At 25.3% G+C, this 22,580-nt stretch overlaps 1 protein-coding gene across 3 annotated transcripts in view; it reads left to right on the top strand.

Annotated features, from left to right (window-relative positions):
* LOC122855653 (hemicentin-2-like) overlaps positions 1-18,181 on the top strand; it is an 88,708-nt gene extending 70,527 nt beyond the window's left edge. Inside the window, exons 4-8 of one of the 3 annotated variants that reach the window (XM_044157181.1) lie at positions 10,702-10,912; positions 12,157-12,213; positions 13,217-13,367; positions 13,476-13,624; positions 15,784-16,742. In XM_044157181.1, coding sequence (XP_044013116.1) covers positions 10,702-10,912; positions 12,157-12,213; positions 13,217-13,367; positions 13,476-13,624; positions 15,784-15,884 — 669 coding nt within the window. In that variant the 3' untranslated portion in view covers positions 15,885-16,742. Of the gene's footprint in view, positions 1-10,701; positions 10,913-12,156; positions 12,214-13,216; positions 13,368-13,475; positions 13,625-15,783 lie in introns of all 3 variants that reach the window. The other 2 variants (XM_044157182.1, XM_044157183.1) reach the window with 2 other exon arrangements.
* Positions 18,182-22,580: the final 4,399 nt, after the last annotated feature.

Below are 22,580 nucleotides of genomic sequence, written 5' to 3'. Positions count from 1 at the left end.
AAAATTTTTTCATCTTTTTCTACCGACTTCCTCTCACCTCGTCATCCTCCAATATAATGACATGTACAAGCACACAACACCCCAGTAAAATGGAAAAAAAATCATAAAATACTGTCATCTATTTTGCTTTTATCTCATCGTCATTCCTGACACATACTGCATATATTCATATCACAAAAAAAAAAAAAAGAAAAAAACATTATCATTAACGACAATGACTATGATGTATAAAACATTATACTTCCAGGAGGCAAAAATTTAATGATTAAACTTTCGAAATATTTTTTTCTATTTTTATCCCGACATACTGATGATTCAAAACTACCCTATAACCCTCTTTCTATCTATCACATTCAGTCAATGGCTTTTTTCAACACCAAGCAATATGAGCTCATCCGCAATATCCCCCAACTCTATATAAATTTTTTTTTTTTTTTTTCTATCTATATATTTTTTATCAACCGGTTGAAAACGACTTTACTAATCGATCATCGCGATCACGTCGCATTTTACTTCCTACATCGTTGGAAAATAAAAAATGAAAAAAGAAAACTGACAACAGTAAACGAAACGAAGCTCAAAAAAATAAATAAAAAGAAAGAAATCCTTCCGTATATAACGAATGAAATACGAGAATAATTTATTGCACGTTTGTAAAACACACACTTCAACTATGAAAAATATTTTATCCTGATATATAAAACCTATATATGTTTAAAGTTTATATGAGGGTTAGAAATGATACATACATGTTAAAAAAATAAAATATAAAATGAGACATATACATGTCGTGCCTCAAAGGTGAGTGAATATTATGAAGAAAAGAAAATAAATGAGATAAAGAAAAGCCTTTTTTTTTTTTTATTTTTTCATTTAAGTTGAAAAATTTTCATGTCCTTGAAATATAAAAATTAATGATGACATTTACTCACTGTCATATTCTTTATCATTGTGTACTTGTTATGGATTTTTTTATTATAAATTGATGGAAGAGAAAAATGAATATGGAAATATGAAAAAAGAAAATGATATGCATATTAGTGTGCGGTGAAAGAATGAATAAATGAAATGAAAAAAAAAGATGTCAAGCATTGATTTAAAAATAATGTGATAGAGACAAAGTGTTAGCAAGTTTTTGTATGGAAGATACTTGTCGACGTTAGTTACGTCACGTCGTTCTAGCTGTCAGAAGTATCATGAGACGAGAGGATATATGTATAAGGGTGGCACACGTTGTCGTCGACACGAGTAAGTGAGATAAAATCATGTGTTGGGCTTGTAAAATCATGGGTGGGTGTTAAAATCAAAGGAAGGAAGGTGTTGCGTTGACACGACTACAAGACTGAAAATTATTTATCATTCTCATGGACATGATGTCGTGAGAAATGGAAATAAGGTTCGAAAGGTTTTTAAATTCAAATGAAATTACTCTGTACGAAGAGCATACCTTGAGAATATTTTAATTTTATTTTTAACTTTAAATAAAAAAATGACATTCCATGTCAATCATTCACTCGAACTTCATATAATATTATAATTTTATATTTAAATAATTTTAAACCCAACACTTTTTATTTTTTTTATATACTGATTTATGCTTTTTTTTATTATTATTTTTACGATCATTATATTATTATTATTTTTTTTATTTTTTTTTTTCATTCAAGCGTCTTTCGTAACTCACCCTCTTAAACCAATTATTCTTTAGAATTTTACAATGATTATTCCCGAGATACTTATTCCAAAAGATCACCCAGCCGTAAGTAATAAATAACGAAAAAAAAAAAAAAAAAACTATATATTCGATGAGAAAAGAGAAAAATATAAAAAATAAAAAAACTAGGAAAATAACAAGGAGAAAATAAAGAAAGAAAAATGCTTACATAATAAGCTTTTATAAAAAAAAAATGAGTAAAAAAGGCTAATACATTTTTTGTGCGAAATTTAAAAAATTATTATTTGAAAAAGTTTACTTAAAATATGACGTGTATTAATTTTATAAAATTATTAAATTTATCTAGTATGTATAAATTGTTGCTATTTATATAGATAATTTATAAAAGTAAATTTTTTTTTAAATGATAAAATCATAATGCTTGTTCAGCATGTCAATACCACATTATTCATCAAAAATTTGAATTGAAAATTAAATTATGATGCTCTGGCATCTGTGAACACAATGTCAGTAACTTGAATTCTCAGTTTTGAAAATTTAACATCACAGCTATCGTGAAAGCAACATAATGAGCGATCGTGCTAGTTCAACGAGGGATGAAATGATCAACAGGGTGCGTCCAACGGTGCATAATATTAGCTCTTCGATAATTTCATAGCTCGATGATTTTTGCACTTTATTTTCACAAATTCCAATTATTCAATCTTTATTTATTTATAATTTTTTTTTTTTCAATTTTTATATTTTCTTTTTCAATACAATCTACTTCGAAAAATAAATTTACTATTCAATGATTTATTGAGTTATTTCATCAAGCATTAAGAATCTTTTTTTGAGATTAAAAATATTATTAGTTAAAAAATAAAAACTTTCAATGAATGAACAAAATTTTAATTGGATCTTTTTTTTTTAATTGAATTTTTATTGTTAATTTTTGATTTATAAAATAATGGTTGAACTTTTTTTTATTAAATATTAATTTTTGTAACATTTTTCAAGTATTCAATTTTAATAATTAAACTAAATGTTAAATAAATATTTAAAAAAATTGTATACTTACCTATTTTAACAGTTTAAAAATATTAATTACGAGCACATTAGCGCGCTACGCGCGCCTGTATCTGTACCTTCTAAAAGGTTCATTTTTCATTGATTTTATAAACACAAGTATTATCATAAAAAAAAAAAAAAAAAAGAATGAATAAATTGACGAAAAATTTTTTTAATTTATTTATTTACACATACTTAAATCACACATAATTCACACGTAATTTTTAGTCTACTAACATCAAGATTGAATGTTTACTGAAAAAGTTGTGCAACCTTTATATCTTAATTTAAAAAAAAAAAATAAAAAAAGGAAAAAACTTTTTTTTTTTCAAATTTATATTTCCCCACATAACAATCACATAATTCGCACAAAATTTTAAGCCCAATTGCATCAAGATCTAATAATTATTAAAAAAGTTGTGCTAGCTTAATACGCCAATTTTTAAAGAAAATGTAAAAAATAAAAAAAAAATTTTCTTTCAAATTTATTTCTTCACACATAAAAAACACATAATTCGCGCAAAATTATGAGCCCAAGTGCATTGAGATCTGATGATTATTGAGAAAGTTGTGCTAGCTTAATATGTGAATTTTAAAAAAAAATGTAAAAAATAAAAAAAAAATTTTTTTTCACATTTATTCTTTTACACATAAAAAACACATAATTCGCACAAAATTTTGAGCCCAATTGCATCAAGATCTAATAATTATTAAAAAAGTTGTGCTAGCTCAATAAGTCAATTTTAAAAAAAAATATAAAAAATATTTTAAAAAATTTTGTTTTTGAATTATTTCTTCACACATAAAAAACACATAATTCGCGCAAAATTTTGAGCCCAAGTGCATTTAGATCCGATGATTATTGAGAAAGTTATGCTAGCTTAATTTGTCAATTTTAAAAAAAAATATAAAAAATATTTAAAAAAATTTGGTTTACTCGCTCTTTTTTTTTTGTTTTTTCGTTGCTAACGAAATAAATAAAAAAATAATAGAAAAAGGCAAACAGAAAGAAATTCGTATGAGAGTAAGTGAGAAAAAAACAATGACCAATCAAATGTCCGGAAGACCGATGATGTTGGTCCTTTTTATATTAGGATTAATTTTCTTTTTTTACAACTTTTCACTCATTAAAAATTTTTGAAAGTTTTTTTATTTATTCAAAATGTCTTCTTTTTTTTCTATATCATAACCAATGAGAAAAATTTTCTTAAATAAAAAAAATAGTGTATTATACCGTGGACAATATTTCTTGTACTCACTATATTTTTACAAGTTGCCTACTCACTTGGCTTGACAAGCACTTGTCGAGTATTATTACACATCATATAAAACACACTCGACCTCATGACTACATACTTTCTCTCTTGTTTTATTTTATATATATTTATTTTTCTATTTTTTTTTCTCTTCCATACAACTTGTGAGTCTTAAATAAATTAACAGAGTACTTTTGTATTTTTTATTTTTCCAAATTTCGAATTATATTGTGTACATGGTTTTTAGCATCACTATATGTATAAAACCAAACCAAAAAAGACACAATTAAACTTTGTCAAAAGTGGCCAGAGGGAAATGAACAGAATTAGATTTTATTTTTACAATTTGAATTTCGAATTTAAAGGGTTCAAAAAAAAACCGATTACACTTGAAATATTTGTATATCCAATGAAGACCAACTTTAGTCAATTTAAAAGTTACAACCAGGGAAATTCTTAGACCAAAACGATCAGAGACTCATGCACTCGTGGGAACTTATAGATGTTTTTTTTTTTTTCTTCATTTTTTATTTTATATATTTTCTCTCTTGACTTTACGATTTTTTCAAGATTAGGATTTATTTTAATCCTCAAGGATTCAACAGAAGTACCAAGTACTTTTTTATTTTACCTTTTATTATATATAACTCGTCATTCACTTTATTTTTTTTTTTTTCATTTTAACTTTTTCATCTTGTTCATCTCATTTTGTATTTCGCTTATCCTCACTGGTGTTTTTTTTTTTATTTTTTTTTCCATTAGTCTCTGTTATGCTATAATTGTCTGATTATTTTTTCATTTCATCACAATTTTATTTTTAATCTTTATTTTCTCGCTACTTTGTAATATGTCATTTTTTATTTTTTGACTCCTTGGAGACACTCTCATGGCTTTTAAATCAATTGATGCAACTACTACCTGACACTTTCTTTATGTTTTGTATAAGCAATAAATGTTGGATAAAATTGTGCTACACAAAAAGTGTCCTTTGATGATTGAAATGAATTTCATTTGCTTTTACACTCTGTTAAATTTCTTAAAGAACACTGTATTGAAATGAAATTTATAAAATCATTTATCAAAAGATTATTATGAACTCTTCCAAGTAAATTATATTATATCATTTTCAAAATATAATAATAATTTTCATCACTCAATTTTAAGCTCTAATTTTTAATTTTTTTTTTCTAATTTAATTTTCAAATTATTATTATTATTATCCACCTAAATGACATAAATTAAATTTTTCTTTTCAATTATAAATATCATTCAATTTATAAAAGTGACATATTAATATTATTCGAATAAAAAAAATAAAATCAAAAACATTTATAAAAATAAAAATGAAAAAATAAAATGAAAAAAAATTGATTGTTTTTAAATAAAGTTCTGGAAAAGAGTGACGAGAATGTCAGAGAAGTAAAAAAAAAAAAATATAAAGCTAAAAAACTATTTTTAAAACAAATAATAAAAAACGTTAAAAAAGAAAATTGTGGAAAAACAAGTCAAAGTGGAAAAGCCAGGCCATCGGCCACGAATGCAGCGTCACCTTCATGCAAATTTAACTTTTCCTTTTCATGAAAGGAGCAACTGTAATGAAAAGTTGAGGACAAAATAAAAAAAAAAATATATGTATACCAGTAAAAAAATAGAAAATAAAAAAAAAAAACGTGAAACTGTAGTTGAAGGGTGTGGAGTATTGCTGTCTCTGTCGTGTAATTTCTAACTTTAGCTATACATTTATAATTTTTTTTTTTTCTCTGTTGAGGACTTTTTCTCTACAAATTGCTTTGGATTTACTTTTTTACTTTTTTACTATTTAAAACATATACAAAGAATCCTATTTGCCAGTAATACAACTGAAATAAATTATCTTTTATCATTCTTCCATTTATATTAAAAACAAATAAAAGATAAAAAATAATTATTCTAAAATCAAATATTAATTAAATAAATATATTTTTGTTAAAGTAAATTCAAAGTTTATAAATTAAAGCAAGTATATTTATTATTATTATCAAATACAATCTTAATTTATAAATTCAAGTTAAATTTGGCTTGTAGCATTACTTAAATTATACATTATATATAGCCAGTCGAATTATCACGAAAAACCGACATAGGTAAGCGAGTAAGATTGTTGTAAGTAACAGTAGAAAACTGGCATGCAATAATTAATCTGGTAGTGTATAAATATCCTGCGGCTTGAGTAAATTATATATATATACAACAGTAGTAATAGGGTGTCCACCCTTTTGCCAACTCCATCTCACGTATTAATACAAATTCGTTGTTTAAAGCAATCGTGGCCATTTCATATTCTCATGTATATATAACCTCGACAGTCTTACAATCTTGTACTTTGTATACCAACACTAAATATATTAAATCACTTGCGGTTTCAAGAAGGATTTCATATTGTTGTAATTTACATTATGAACACTTTCAATGTGTATCAATATCATCAGCAAAATTACCACTAATTACAACTTGTAATTATATAAATACAAATGAAAAAAAATAATTTAACTTTGATGTGTTTATTTTAAATTAAATTTTAAATTTTTTTGTAATTTTATTTATGTAAATAGACTTGAAAAAAAATTAAATAAATATATTTAAACTTGATCATATTTTAATTATTTTTTTTTATAATTTGAATATATATTTTAACCACTTGGAAAATTATAATTACAATATTTTATATTTTTAATTTAATTTTAAAGTTTATTTTTTTGGCTTGTGGCTGGGAAAAGAAATAAGAAATGTATAAATGGGTGTCTTGAAGAAAATGAAGAGGGATAAAGCCAATGAGACCACCAGGGTAATTAGTATTGAAACTGTAGGTTTATACTAGAGGTTGGCAAGATATGCCAAATGGAATTTCACTGAAAACGACAGCGCATAGCAAAGAAATAGATAAAGATAAAAAAAGAGAGAATATTCTTGGTGTTGTAAGGGATGTCTTCTGGGTATGATTCTCCTTAATGAGCTTCACTAGTAACAACGTCTCTTTTTTTCATTTAACTATTATATAACCTTCATTAGACTACTTAAAAAAAATTTCAAGATAACTTTCAACACTTCAGACACTATCGATAATTTTGAAAAATCATTGAACACTCAACGATGCTTGAAAACAATAAAAAAATAAAAGTAAAAATAATAATAATAATCATTCGACCCTTATTTTCATATTATTATTTGAAAACATAAAAATTTCATTCAATTTTTCATATTTCTTTGTCACCCTTCGTTTTATTTTATTTTTTTTTTATTTCTTTTTTTTTTTACCCTTCTTTGAAGCCACAAAAAAATAATTATTTTTCAAAGTTTAACAAATATGAAATAATATAAATGATGGTTATTATTATTAGTATTATTTTTTTTTATTAATAAAAGTTTTTGAAATATAAAAAAAGAAAAAAAAAAGAAAAGCCTTTGAACATTAATTAATTAATATTTTTAAAAGTTAACACAAAGTAAAGCTTTGTGAATTACGTCATTAAAATATCGCTTGTAAAAATCAATTGAAAAAAATAATAAAATAATTTTCTTTTAACAAATTAAATAATATTTTATTTTGATTAATTGTTCAAAATAAAATATAAATTTTATTTTTCACGCTTAAATAAATATTTTTAATATTATAAATGTAATTTTTTTAACAATTGACTATTTACGAGAAAAAAATTTATTTGCCTGAAAATAAAATAAATCAATTGAACTATTGAAAGCCCTCAATCAATAAATAAATATTATATTATTTCTTGAAATTATTTCAAAGCTGTAAATTGCTCTTCTTTGTATGAAATATTCATTTATTCATTTTTATAAAATTATCCTTTTTTTTTTTTTTCATTTTACTCTAGTTATTTTAACAAAATTTTCTACTATCGTTGTGATATTGTTTCCTCTTTGATATTCTATAAGGCAAATCGCCGTTCTCATTCCCATTGAATACTTTTTTAAACTAAGCCCCATACCCTTTTATTTTGAACTGGCATCAGGCAGAAATTTTGTGGTAGTAGTTCTCTCTCTGTGCTGACGAGGGGTCTATAAATCTGGCGATTGCGTGCACTCGGCATTCAGCCAATAAGTGGTACGTGCAAGGTAGACCGAATCGCGTTAAAATCGTGACACAGGTCCAGTGAACTCAAACCCCTAACGTGCCATACAATTTTGCCCCTTTCATCTCAACCCCCAAAACTAGATTTACTCTAACTCTGTGTGTGTTGCATCATTTTTATTTTTCAATATCAAAATTACACATTCGAGAAAGCACCCGCTAGACAACTCAACTAAGCCAAACTTGCTTCGCGTTAGAATAACAAAAATAAACAAAATATAATGAAAAATCGTTTGAAAAATAATAATACAAGAATATATATAAAAAAAAAAATAAAAATAAAAAATAAAGCTCTAAAGCTTCTGCTGTAATAAAATGAGATTGAAATACATAGATAAGACTGCTGATATGTTGACACACCGTGAAGGGATAAAGTAAAAAAAATATATATAAATAAATTGAGATATAGATATATACATAAAAAAAAATTGCTGATCGATAAATAAATGAAAGAAAAGTGCGATTCATTCTTCCGCGAAAATGGTATTTTCTTGAGCCATTAATATAAATCGACGACAATCTTTTCGACACGAGTCATATAAGAAACACGAGAGCTATTTCATTTTAGCATTTTGAGGGAAAAATGCCAAAAAAAAAAAAAAGCAAATATATTTTAGTGCGTGTGCATTTATACATATATTTGTAATGTATTTAAGTTACATGTTTTGTGAGTGTGCGTGTTATATATACAAAGTATAAGTCGTTCACAAATTGGAAAATATTCTGTCTCATAAAAAATCCTTGAGAAGAGAAAGAAGAAAATAAAAAGAATGAATTTTTTTTTTTTATTATTATTTTTGCAAGAGATGCGGAAATACGTTCAACCCTCCTTGGTGTCTTTGAGTTTCACCATGCTTATATTTTTCTCTTCAAATTGAAAAATATATATGTATATAAATTCTTTGTGCCACTTTTTTTTATTTCATATTTTTCTTTATTTTCTCCTTGTTTGTTTCCGGCCCTGTGAGCAGCATCAAGCTTTCGTGATAATGATGTCCAAATTAAAAAGAAAATATAGCAATAAAAAAACAACAAAAAAAATATCGGGAGAAGGGTTTGGTCTACGCAACAAACTTAAGATGAAAAAAAATTATAATAATAATATAAAGACTTCTTTTGAGGTGATCTGAGCGAAAAATTAAAGAAAAAAAAAATTAAATAAAAAGTAAATTTAGTTGCAGATTTATTTATTCATTTACTTTTATTATTATTATTTTTTAAATATTAAAAAAACGAGATTAATAGACGTGAAAATAGTTGATGATGTTGAAGTTGGATATTCCGGTAAAAGTCTCAATTTCAGGTTTGAAAAGTGAGATTTTAGCTGAAATGAGTTGGGGAGAAATCTGAGAGGCTTCTCGAGGGTCGCATTTACGAAGGGTTGTAAATAAAAGTTTTTTTTTTATTTTAAAAAAAATCAATGGAAAAAGTAAACTGAGTTGTCCCTTCCAAAAATGAGACATCTAATTTTTGCCGCAGGAAATATATATTTTTTCATAAATAATAAACTTTTACAACTTGACAATAAAAAAAAACTATTTATTTATTTATTTATTTATTTTTTTTAAATAATTAATAAACATATTTATTTATTTTCGTATTTTTCATACACTTTTTTAAATTATTATTTTATTTTTTAATCTTGTTGTATTTAGAGCTTTACTAGGTGTTCGTGCTTGCAGACAAAGCACATATGCATACAACAAACTAAAATAAAAAAAAATTTTCAAGCATATTTAAATGGATCTTTAAAAGACGCATAAAACGTATTATTGAAATTTGCATTTTAATAGATCCAGGGATCTCTAGCAGGACAACAACTTCCTGCTCTATCAAATTTCATGAGTGTTTCCATCAGTCTATTCTCTTTATATATATATTGTTTTATCATTTTTTTTTTTTGTACATTGTTTCTTAGCTGGCACGTTGTTTCTCTAAAATCAACTATTGAATTTTTTTTTTCTTTCGTTAATTCATCGAAAGCTGACAATTATAAGCTTAATTTTCAAGACTATTTCCTTTAGTATTAAGCTTTTTTTATTTTATTGAACTATATAAAAGCTCAAATAATATATTGAATAACGTGAATCTTTTTTTAAACAACAAAGGCAATTAAGGTTGTTTGTAAAAGACATCGTCGAACCAATATTTGTAGTTTGACATATCAACTATATTTCATGAAATTTTGTTGCTTCTGTCTCAAAGTTAATTCCGTGCATATACAGACAGACACTAACACATTTAGCAAGCAAGTACAGTACAGCTACATTATATTTGTAAGTCTGTGCGCATCACTTAGTATTAAAACTTGAATAACTTTTAAAATCCGTGGCAATTATTTTTTAAATTATATTCGTTTTTCTTATCTATTTGATAGAAAGTTTTCAGTAGACAACGAACTATATGCTGTTAATTGTAATTCTCGTGTATATCTTTGACATTCATTATCTATAAAAGCAGGCAATTGAAGTCAAGATTAACAAACCATTAAATATTTGTCACATGATTTTTTTCTAACCACACGTTTAATAAACTTGTCGAAAATGCTTAATGTATTTTTAATTTTATATATTTGTTATTTTTTGTTTTAGATATCATGGATGAGAATGCGAGACATGCATATACTTACATCATCGACAATAACATATACAGGTGATGCAAGATTTTCTGTAAAACATCCAGAAGGTAGTGATGAATGGAGATTAACAATAAATTATGTACAACCAAGAGATGCTGGACTATACGAGTGTCAAGTTAACACTGAGCCAAAAATGAAATTGGCATTTGCACTTAGAGTCGAAGGTAATACATAAAACATTTCACATTATATTACAATATATAATAATAATACATTTATTTTTATACAATATCTTAAGTGTTTTATTATTATATTGACGTTTAATGATAAAATATATAAATAAAATTGGATAATCCTGATCAAGCAAACACAAAAAAAGAATACAAAAAAAAAGAAATTTAAACTCTTCGAAATCATATCACGTCAGAATTATGTATTTGCTCTCAAACATATGCACATATATGATTTTATTTTTATATATATTTATGTGTTTTTTATATGTTTATGTAACATTGAGATGGCGGTGACCTCGTGGAGGGACACTGGGTCTTTTTATATATATAAATTTACTAAGTTTTTATGGAGCATATAAAGTGTATTTTTAAAAAATCCCAAAACTTTAACAATTTAAAAAAAAAAAAATAATAACAAATTGATTTGTTTGATAAATAATCAAAGATATTAAATGAAAAAATATTTAAAAAAAAATTATATATATAAAATAGTATAAACAATAGAAAACGTAAATTCAGTTTGAAATCAGTAGTAAAGGTAAAGCATTGGGTAGACATAATGAATTCAGAGATAAATCTTGGATGAGTTGCTTGGTATAATAGTGTCAAGCAATTGAGTATCGTTGTAGTGATTCAATGTGCAATGTGAAACGAGAAAAGGGTTAAATTGAAGAAATAGGGTAGAGAATTAAAACGACTCAAGGGGGTGAGCTTTCAGTAGACTGATTAATTCAACTGTGGTGACGAGTATTCAGTTATATACATTTACTATCAGATGTCTTACTGACTATATCACATTGGCCAACATGCCTTGTGAGTCCCGCTCAAGAAGACAAACTCTCTCTCTCACCCAAACCATCACTTTTCAACCCCTGCCATTCAACCCATTTAAACCTACCTCAATATCTTTTCCTCTTTTTAACTCTTTACTTACTTGACTCTTGTGATCACACCCGAGAGAAGACTATCAATATTTGCGCGTGAAATTTAGCGCGAATTTTATGTTTAGTTGTTGGGTAATCTACTCTCCAAACATTGAACAAGCATTAAAAAATTTAAGAATAAATTTCATTAGCTTTATATCTATAAATTTATCATCATGCTTTTTTTTTCTTTAAAACTATATACAATTTTTAATTCTATTTAATTTTTAAATCTATAACTATTAAATGAAGCTTTAATTCAAATATTTTTTTTTTTTACTTTTCTTTCTGTTTCTGATCTGCTTACACCAGATACTGATCAAGGCATCGACGCAAAGCCCAACGCGATACGCCGGAAGTTCAACTCAGGTTAGAAGTTTTTAAATCATCAATATTATTATTTTTTTTTCTAATTTTATTTTAATAATTATATAGAGCTTTTTTTTTTCATACGAAATATTTATGTGAAATCATTTATTATATTTTATTTTTATATAACAAAATATTATTTAACTTTGGAAAATATATATTACGGTGTTGGATGTCATTATGATCGTCGTCGTTGACAAAGTCGTGGAGTCGTGGCTGGGCTTGCATGAGCGATACGATTTGACAACGTGCAGCATAGTGAAGCTTGGGAAAAGGGTAAAAGAGTAAGAAGGTGACCGATAAATCGTTCTTTGCGGTCATCTAGGAAGATCGATAACTTCCGCTTATGAAAAAAAAGAGGGTATCAGTAGTGTATGATGGTGAAAAAGAGACGCAAGAAAAAAGATATATCGCGCGATCAGTTTGGTGCCGTAAATTTTATGTACGTCACTTTCGTTGTCGTTGTCGTTGTGAATGTATGTATGCAATATAAATGTATATGGTGTATGTGTTTTTAGCCCCAGGAAATACTTCAAGAGCATGATCAAAATTTTATCTCTTTATTTTTTTTTTTTTTTCTTGTCTTTTTCATCATTTTCTAATCTTGTGTTTTTACTTAATATTTTACTTTAAATCATAAAGAAAATATCCTTGAGTTATGTTGCTATGTATACTAAAATTTTCAAAAAATTCGTTCACTCTGTCAAACACTAATATACATCACAGAATATTATAATATGTAACTTTGTGGCTTTATTTCGAGGCAAAGTGACGAACCCACTAAATTTACATTTCTTTGAGGCTTATGTCAATATACAAAAACTTCTTATGACAAAAGATTTAGACGGCTGGTAAAGACGCTATATATAAAACTGTATGAAAAAAAAAAAAGGGTAGACAGGGAAAGGAGAAATATATATATAAAAAGAAATTTAACGATCAAAAAAAAAATAAAAAAGAGACTAAAGTTTGCGGCTTTTCCGCTTGATCTTGTGTGTTGCAGCGGCACAAGCTAAAATCCTTGGTGCTGAAGACGTGTACGTTAAGAAAGGAAGCACCATAAGCCTCACGTGCACTGTAAACGTGCAAAGCACACCACCAAGTAGTGTCACGTGGCATCATGGAAGTTCCATTGTGGATTTCGACAGTCCAAGGTATGTTTTTAGAATATTTAAAATAAAATTTTTTAATAATAATAAGTACGTTTTTATATAAACTTCATTTACATTTATTTATTTGGATAAATTTTTATTTTTAAAAAGGGGTGGTGTATCATTGGAAACAGAAAAAACTGAAAGTGGAACAACAAGTAAACTTTTAGTGACGCAGGCAAGATCTAGTGACAGTGGAAATTATACCTGCATACCAAGTAATGCAAATCCTGCAAGTGTAATGGTTCACGTACTCAATGGCAAGTTAAATTTTTAATGACTTTACAAGTAACCACAATTTCACCTCTCATTATAATCACAAGAATTCTTTTTTTTGTAATTTAAACACACAAATTAAAAGAGATAAAAATTGAGCTTATTACTGACTCATGTGTTAGACAATTAGAATAAATTATCAATTGCCAAATTCAGCATAAATGACTCGTGATAATTTAACCAGATTTTTCATACAAGTACATCATCAATTATTATATTAAAAATGCTTACTTGAATTTATTTTTTCAATTTTAAAATTATTTGGCTTTGTTAAATATTAAATTTAACTATTATTGACTCAATTGGATGAATCATTAATTCACATTTATGGTTGTTTTTGTGCAAATAAAAAAAGCCACGTAATAATGGTATTTATAAAGAAGAAAATAAAAATGATAATAATGAAAATCAATGAATGAGCATGCAATGAAAACGATGTGGTTAACCAAAGCTCCATTGTGTACACACAGTTATTTATGACAGCAAGCTGTAATAAAGTCTAATCCATGACACTGCGTGCAATCATTATATCACCACGCATTTATACATTATTTATTTTATCATTGAAACATAAAAAAATAAAATGAAATGAAAAAAAAAAATTAATAATAATCGTGCAAATATGTGTGCGAGAAAAAAAAATCAAATAAATGATAAAAGACATTCAAGTATGTGAAAATTGTAATCTCGTTAAAACTCCAATAAATTGTACGTGCTGCAGCCACCCTGCATAGTCGATTGACCGCGCCCTTTTTATTTTTTTTTTATTTTTTTATTTATAAAATATTATTATTTTTCTACAGATTTTTCTTTTTGTTTTTCAACAGCAAACAATATAGTCATTGACATCCGCGTAGTGAGCAGGAAGTTTATTGTCAAGTAATTGAAATTTGCGGTCAATTTTAAAGTGTAATCAGCTATGTTTGAAATAACGTTCAATTCAACAAAATGTGGCTACATATTGTAGTGGTAAAAGTAAATTAATTATTCAGACAAACTCAGTTTATATCATTAATTTTCATTTATATATATATATCTAGTCACAATTCACTTGCTTTTTCCCCTCAAAATTTTACCCATAAATACATATATCTATATAAAATAAACATATATTAGTGTTTGCATTAGTGTGTCCACATACACATATATAAAATATCCATGTTTGTCTAACTTTTTTACGTGCACAATTCAATTCACTTCCGTTTCATTTACATTCTCGTATTTTACACAACCAAAACTATTCTATTGCATTATGCTACCACGAACATCCGATATTTTCAAATTCAAAATCACGCACACCTCTACTTTATATATTTCTCTCTTATGTGACAAATCAAATTGTAGTCATTGAAATACCAGCCAACTATAATAATAATAATAATAATATAAAATAAATTCATGGACCAGTGTGTTGTGTATCGCGTTGACCTGTTTATCGATATTTCAAATTTTCAGGGTGACTGGATTTACCAATTGACATTTTCATACTAACGCACAAATTTCGTTGTTGAAATATATATACATATACGGTTTGTGGAAGGTCGAGTATCGTTATTAGGCAGATTATATTTTAGGTATATTTATATGTCACGATAGAGTGAGACACAGATAATTAACGATAGTGATTATATGCTCATGTTGGTATATATATATAGAGACTATTTTGAAGTGATCGTTTTGCTAACGAGATACTAAATTATCCATGACGTTCAGGGCGTTTGCTAATAGATCAAAAGCTATCATGCAATGCTTTTTAGATGCAGACAAACACAAGTCGACTATATAGACATGAATTAAATAAATATATATTGTTTATTATTGACAACTGACTGTGTGTGTGTGCTGTCAGAATCAAAAGCAACTTGTTAATTTGTAAAACAAGAAGTAACAAGTTAATGAGCCTCAGGTGCTGTTGCTGTTGTTGTTGTTGTTGTTATTGTTATTGTTGGCTCACGTTGAAAATAATTATCAAAGTTTATAATGAAATTTTAGAAATTATATTTTTTACCAAAACAAATTTAATGTACAATTATTGATTATAGAATATATGAAATACAATATGTACTATTAAAATAACAATAGATGTTTTTTTTTAAATGTTGAAAATTTTTAATTAAAAAAAAAAATTTCATGATGATTACAGGTGAACATCCAGCGGCAATGCAACATGGAGGCAGCTGTGGTGTTACACCAAAAATATTAATGGCAATTATAACTCTACTCATTGCTAATTTGCTTAGATGAGCTAACATATTGGAGACATAAAAGGCCTAATTATTTACCATCAAAGTACGGTTCTAAACAACCCATAAAATCATAAATAAATTTTTTTTTTTCTAATATTTCAAAAGGTATTAAAATGCAAGAAAAAAATAATAAATAAATCACTGATTTATTGCATCGATATATAAAAAAAATTAAAACAATCGATTAATAATATTATTGAACTGAAAAAGGGAAATAAATTGTATGTTTTTTTTTGTTTTTTAATTAAATTGATGAATGAAAAAATAAATATAGTTATTCAACATTGAAACTAGATAAACATACTGCAACGAGTATCAAAAGGTGTCAAAGTCTTGAGATAAATATATACCTTGATGATAAATTTGACAATGTATATGTAAAGAAACATCAAAATAAATGGTACGTGAGTTTATGATAAAATTATCAGTAGAATAATTAAATTAATTTGTGATGTACAGTATAATTATATTGTATTTTAATTGAGAGCAAATGAAATGTGATTGGTCGGTGTGTGTGTGAGTGTGAAAATATAAATAATGAAATTAAATATAGTATATATATATAAATATTTAAATCAACAGAAATGGGCCAAGTTGTGGTTAAAGGTAAAATCCATCAACTGTTGACGAGACAAATTATGAAAATAACATTTGTCAAAAAAAAAAAAAAATACAAATTAATCGTAAAAATATTTCTTCAAATATACAACGAGATGCTGAATTTCAGTAAGTTTTAAATATTCTGATATAAAAATTCACACACTTTTTACATTCCAGATATTTACTGGTTAAAAGAGAAAAAAAAAAACGTAAACTTTTGCTGTAAAAAAATAAATAAATAAATGAAAAAAAAAAAGATTAAATAAATACATTTATAAGGACAAGTTATGAAGAGAAAAAGCACGAGGGAATAAAAGTATAGCTGTGCGATAATAAAAAGTTATCTACTGAGCGTGGAGACTATCCACATCTTCATTATATCCCACTATTTTCATTATACTTATAAAAAATTTTTTTAGATATTTTTTAATTTTACTTTCGTTATTATAAATTTTTTTTTTTTTGATAATTATATTTTTAGCTAAATTTTCTTAGTTTTTTTTTTCAACAAAATCAAAATTTCAGATCGCTGCTCAATTATGAGATTTGTTTTTAATTAATAATAAAAGCATACAATCAAATTTTTTAAAATATTTTTTCTACTTTAATCATTTTCAAGTGGCATTAAATATAAATTCTATCTGCTGTAAAACGAAAATTAAACAAACAAACTAGAGCATGTATAATAAATAATTATAAATGAAAATTTGAATAATTATTTATTCATTATTAATTGAAATAATAAATAAATAAATGAAATATTACCACGAGTTGATATTTCAGTAATGTAAACAAAAATAAAAAAAAGCTCGTTATCATTATTATAGTTTAAAATTAATTTATTATTCAAATATTGAAGATACAATTACACGAGCAACAACAAGAAAATACAAACAACATAAATTATTAAAATTTAAAAAATAAAAAATTATATATTAATAACAACAGCCATTATTTACCGATATTTAATAGCCAAATATTTATAAAAATAGCTCGTTAATTTGACGAATGAAAAAATATAAAATAAACAAATTAATTAATTAATTAATATTGCTAAAAAATAAATGCAATATTGTTAATAATTATTGGCTGTTTAAAATTTAAAAAATTAAAAAAAAAAAAAAACATTAACACGTTACTTTTAGAATGTATAGATTTTTTATAAATATAAAATGAAATTTAAAAAATAAAAAAATTTACGCACTTTGACGAGCTGACATTTGAAGACCGGTAAAGTTTAAAGATGAAAATATATATATAATATAAATAAATATATATATAAAATAAAAAATAAAAAGTGAGCGGCGATTCTAATCAAATTAAATTTATAAAAATATTATTTAATTCCATATAGTTTATAAATATGATGTAAATCAACGTGAGGCGGTGTAATTAATAATTTTTAAAAAAACATTTGACAACTAACACATATTAATTTTGACAGATTTAAAAAACAATAAAATTATTTATTATTTATAAAAAGAAAATAGATAAAAATAATATTAAAACGCGGGATAATAAATTTCAATTTTATTATATTTTTAATTTAAAAATAAAGTCAATCTTTTCGTTTATTATTATTTTTAACTTGATGACAAAATAACAAGACATCTACTGACATTAATGGCATTCAATTGATCAAAATCCCAGCAAATAAGAAAATAACAAAAATAAAAAAAAAAAAAAGAGACTGAGCTGATGATGAAGCCAAGAAAATATATAGGGAAAATGAAAATGCGTTATCATAAATTTAACCCGTGTCACGTTTTATATAGAATAAAATTTATTTCGCATTGTAAATAAACGTTCATACCAATAATTGTATGTCATGTTGTAGGAAAATAATAAAGCAAAAAGAAAAAAAAAAAAAAAATACAAATAAATAATAACAATATTTAAATAATGCCATTGTAAGAATGAGTGCAACGGTGAGATGACAGAAAACAAACCACTGTAATGTATAAAAAAAATATCCCTTGACGTGACACCACTGTTTAAATAAATGTAATGATTATGAAGATGTAAAAAAAAAACTGAAATAAGAGAAAACAACTTGTCGTTTTTTTTTTTTCGACACTAACCTTTAGTAAAATATAATAGCCACTTTTTTTATTTAATTTTTTTTAAATTCTTCATTTTTTACTTTTAGATATATATACTATCCTGGAAATTAAATGAAAACCTTTCGTCTCCAAGTGGAAAAACGAGGAAAAAAACGAAAAAGTCAAGAAAGAGAAAGGTAGCGTGTGGAAGTAAAAATAAAAAAATAAAAAAAGCACAACCCGCAGAGATGGACAGGAAAAAAGAGAGTGCAAGTGGGGAGAGGGACTGAGTGCGAAAGAATTAATTTAATTGCTCATCGTGGTATGTAATTATGAAGCTCCACCAGCTGGAACAGTGAGACAGAAAAAAAAAAAAAAAATTGAGTGAGTTGATGCTGCTTGGAGTTTTCATCATGGCCGCACGTCCAAGATATTTCTCTCTTGTATTTTTATCATACTACTAATTATCTTCGCTCTGAATATCATGCTAAAATAAATTTTAAAATAATTAATGTCGTCTTTTTTGTTACAAAATATTTAACTCAATTTTCACACAACAAAAATACAAAATTTAATTATTAAAATTAATATTAACTGAAAAAAAAAAAAAAAACGAAATATTGACAGATAAAAATTGTTGAGCTTTTTTTATTACAACGACGAGCTTTATTCAACTCATTCCAATGTAAAATATCAGTCGTCTATCTAGTTTTGTTTGTCGATATTTTATCAGTTTAATTGTTTTTCGATAGGTGAAAGCTGTTCAAACTGATACTGACCCTATTCGTTATGTTTGAAATTGAATTGCGCCAACAGAAAAGATGGTAAACACTTTTCATCACCAAAAACTATTAAAACACATATGTAATTATTTACTTTTCATACAATTTACATATATGTATTTTTTTTTTTTCTATTAAATTATTCACTTTTATAAATACAGTAATTTTGTTAACCGTTGTTTATTTGACTGTCGGCTACTGATTCAAAGTGAAGGTACCTGAAAAAAAAAATGTGTTGGATGGTTGACTTTTTAGATTAATTGGACGGTTAACAGTTGGATTTTTTTTTTATTTCATTTCATTTATTTATTTAGTTTTTATTTTTTTACAGGGGTTGAAACATGCTGATGGACATTGTAGGCCGTGTTCAATAGCCAAAATATAGATGCCTCTCTAGAGCTTTTTTCATATATATAAGCATTTTTTTATTATTTTATTTATGTTTTTTTGTTTCATCCAACAAACTGTCTATTGATGTTGGAAATAAAAATAAATGCGCGCATAAAACTGGTAAATACATTTGACAATCATGATGCGTCATTTTATATCGAATAAACCATGTGTACATCAATATTTTTTTTTACATTTTTTGACGGATTATTGTTACACAGATTTCTTTTTTAATATTTTCTTTTTTTTTTTTTTTTGTAGCCACATTGCGACCTGTTTATGTCAAGCGTTTGATACAAAACTAAGCTTCAATTTTGGCTGTAGAATTGTAAAGTTTTGGTAAACTAGCCGTGATGGTGAGGGAGGGTGTATTATATAGAAAGATAAAATTTATAGTTGGACACATTGCAATTCAACCAATGTGTCCCACAAGAGTGCATCCAGGGGACAATGCAGTTTTCCAATTTTCACCCAAAACTCTACTATGTATAAAAATATATATAGTACAAAATCCCCTGGTCAGTTCAATTGCCATCCTTTAAATTTTATATATATAAATAAATATACCAACAGTTTTGCAAGCAATCATAAACCACGTTGATTCACGAGACCATAACACCTAAATTTAGTATTATTTTATATACCACCTATATGTATTAAACCCTACTCATGAACACAACCACAACATCAAAAAAAAAAATTTATTATTAGTATAATAATTTAAGCATTATAATATGACACTTGATTTCCCAAATGTTACAATATTATTATCGATATTAAATAATTATTATTCGTAAAATAATTTCATCAGTTTGCAGAAATTTATGATTTTTATGTTTTTCATATAAAAGTTGAAGGTACAAAAAAGAAATTAATTATTATCACGAGTTGATATTTCATTAATGTAAACAAAAAAGCTCGTTATTATTGTTATAGTTTGAAATTAATTTATTATTCAAATATTGAAGATACAATTACACGAGCAACAATAAGAAAATACAAACAACATAAATTATTAAAATTTAAAAAATAAAAAATTATATATTAATAACAACAGCCATTATTTACCGATATTTAATAGCCAAATATTTATAAAAATAGCTCGTTAATTTGACGATTGAAAAAATATAAAATAAACAAATTAATTAATTAATTAATATTGCTAAAAAATAAATGCAATATTGTTAATAATTATTGGCTGTTTAAAATTTAAAAAATTAAAAAAAAAAAAAAAACATTAACACGTTACTTTTAGAATGTATAGATTTTTTATAAATATAAAATGAAATTTAAAAAACAAAAAAATTTACACACTTTGACGAGCTGACATTTGAAGATTGTTTCCAGTTTAAAGATAAAAGTACATATAACCTATATAAAAAAAAAATAAAATTGATATAAAAAAATAATCGTCGATTAAATTAAAATGAAATTTACAAATACTATTTTCATATTTCATAAAAAAGTATAAAATAAATATTAAAATTATTAACTCAATTATCTAATTTTTATATATCCACTTTTTTAAATGTACGTGGTTTGAAAAAGCAGAAAAAAAAAAATTCATAAAACATTGAAAATAAATTCAGTTAGTATTATTTTATTTTTCAAATTATTTTTTATTATTATATAAAATTTTTACGTATGCGGGTTGAGCATGCGTATGCACAACGAGCCATGAATATTTCACAAGCTTGTTGAAAGACGAAAGAAGGTGAAATGAAAAAAAAAAAAAATTACATAATACATAAAAAAGTTAAAAATAAAGAAAAGCTATACACAATTTTTTTAAAAAGGATTTTTTATTTTTTTCTAGCAAGTATGTAAGTGAGCGACAGTGGGACGATTTAATATAGCCGGAAACTCACCCCATCATTTTACTTCCGAGTCTGTCCTTATGAATACTATTATGTATAACTTACCAGCAGCATAGAAGAGAACAAAAAAAATGAAAAAAAAAAGCTCTCTCGTTGGCCTCACACAAAATTCAGGCTACCGAGACACTGCGTTAAATTCATCTATTAACATTTATGTAAAATGAGAAAGTGAGCATCAAATAACGGCCACTTTATAGTTTTGTTTAAAAGTCAACTATAATTTTTTTTCATTATATTAAGACACTATATAAGTTTTCTTTGATTTAATTAAAACTTATTTTGTCAGAAACTTATATTTTTAAATATTCATGAGAATAAAATTTTTTACTTATAATTTATGATGGTTTATAAAAATGAGTTTTTGATACAAGTGAAATTTAACATGTCATTTCGTTGGGTTATGAAAGTGATAGAACGGATACAGTGTTAAAGTGATGCTGATATTTATTTTCGGTAAATCAAAATATATCCTATTGAATACATGATTTTATATTTCAAAAAAACGATAAAATTTTTATGACATAAAGTCACAAAAAATGTCATATTCAGAGTTTCAGACTGAGTGAAATCACTTGAAATTTATATGTCCCCAAAAGAATTTGTCAAAGATTTTGTAAATTTTGTTAAAACTACTTGACACAAATAAACTTTATACAAGATATTAAATAAAAGAAACACTTCAAGACCAACGAAATGATATTAAAATAAATTTTACATAAAATCTCAGTATCACTTACTTCATAATGATAATTAAATTATTAATTTATATTTTAATTTATTCTTGACAGACAGGTGTTGAAAAAAAAAAAAGAAACTTTCAAGTTAATAAAATAAAAGTCCATTTAATATAATATTAAAGTTGAAAGACATAAATAAGCAGAGACAATAAAATTATTAAAAATAAATTAAGAATAAAGAGATAGATAAAATGAAAAAGTAAGCAGATTAAAGTTATACTTTGTCGATGTGACGTAAAATTGCTTTTCACGAAGAAATTCTTTGA

Source organism: Aphidius gifuensis, linkage group LG4, assembly GCF_014905175.1.
Source record: "Aphidius gifuensis isolate YNYX2018 linkage group LG4, ASM1490517v1, whole genome shotgun sequence".
NCBI lineage: Eukaryota > Metazoa > Arthropoda > Insecta > Hymenoptera > Braconidae > Aphidius > Aphidius gifuensis.
This window is presented reverse-complemented; position numbering and strand designations above follow the sequence as displayed.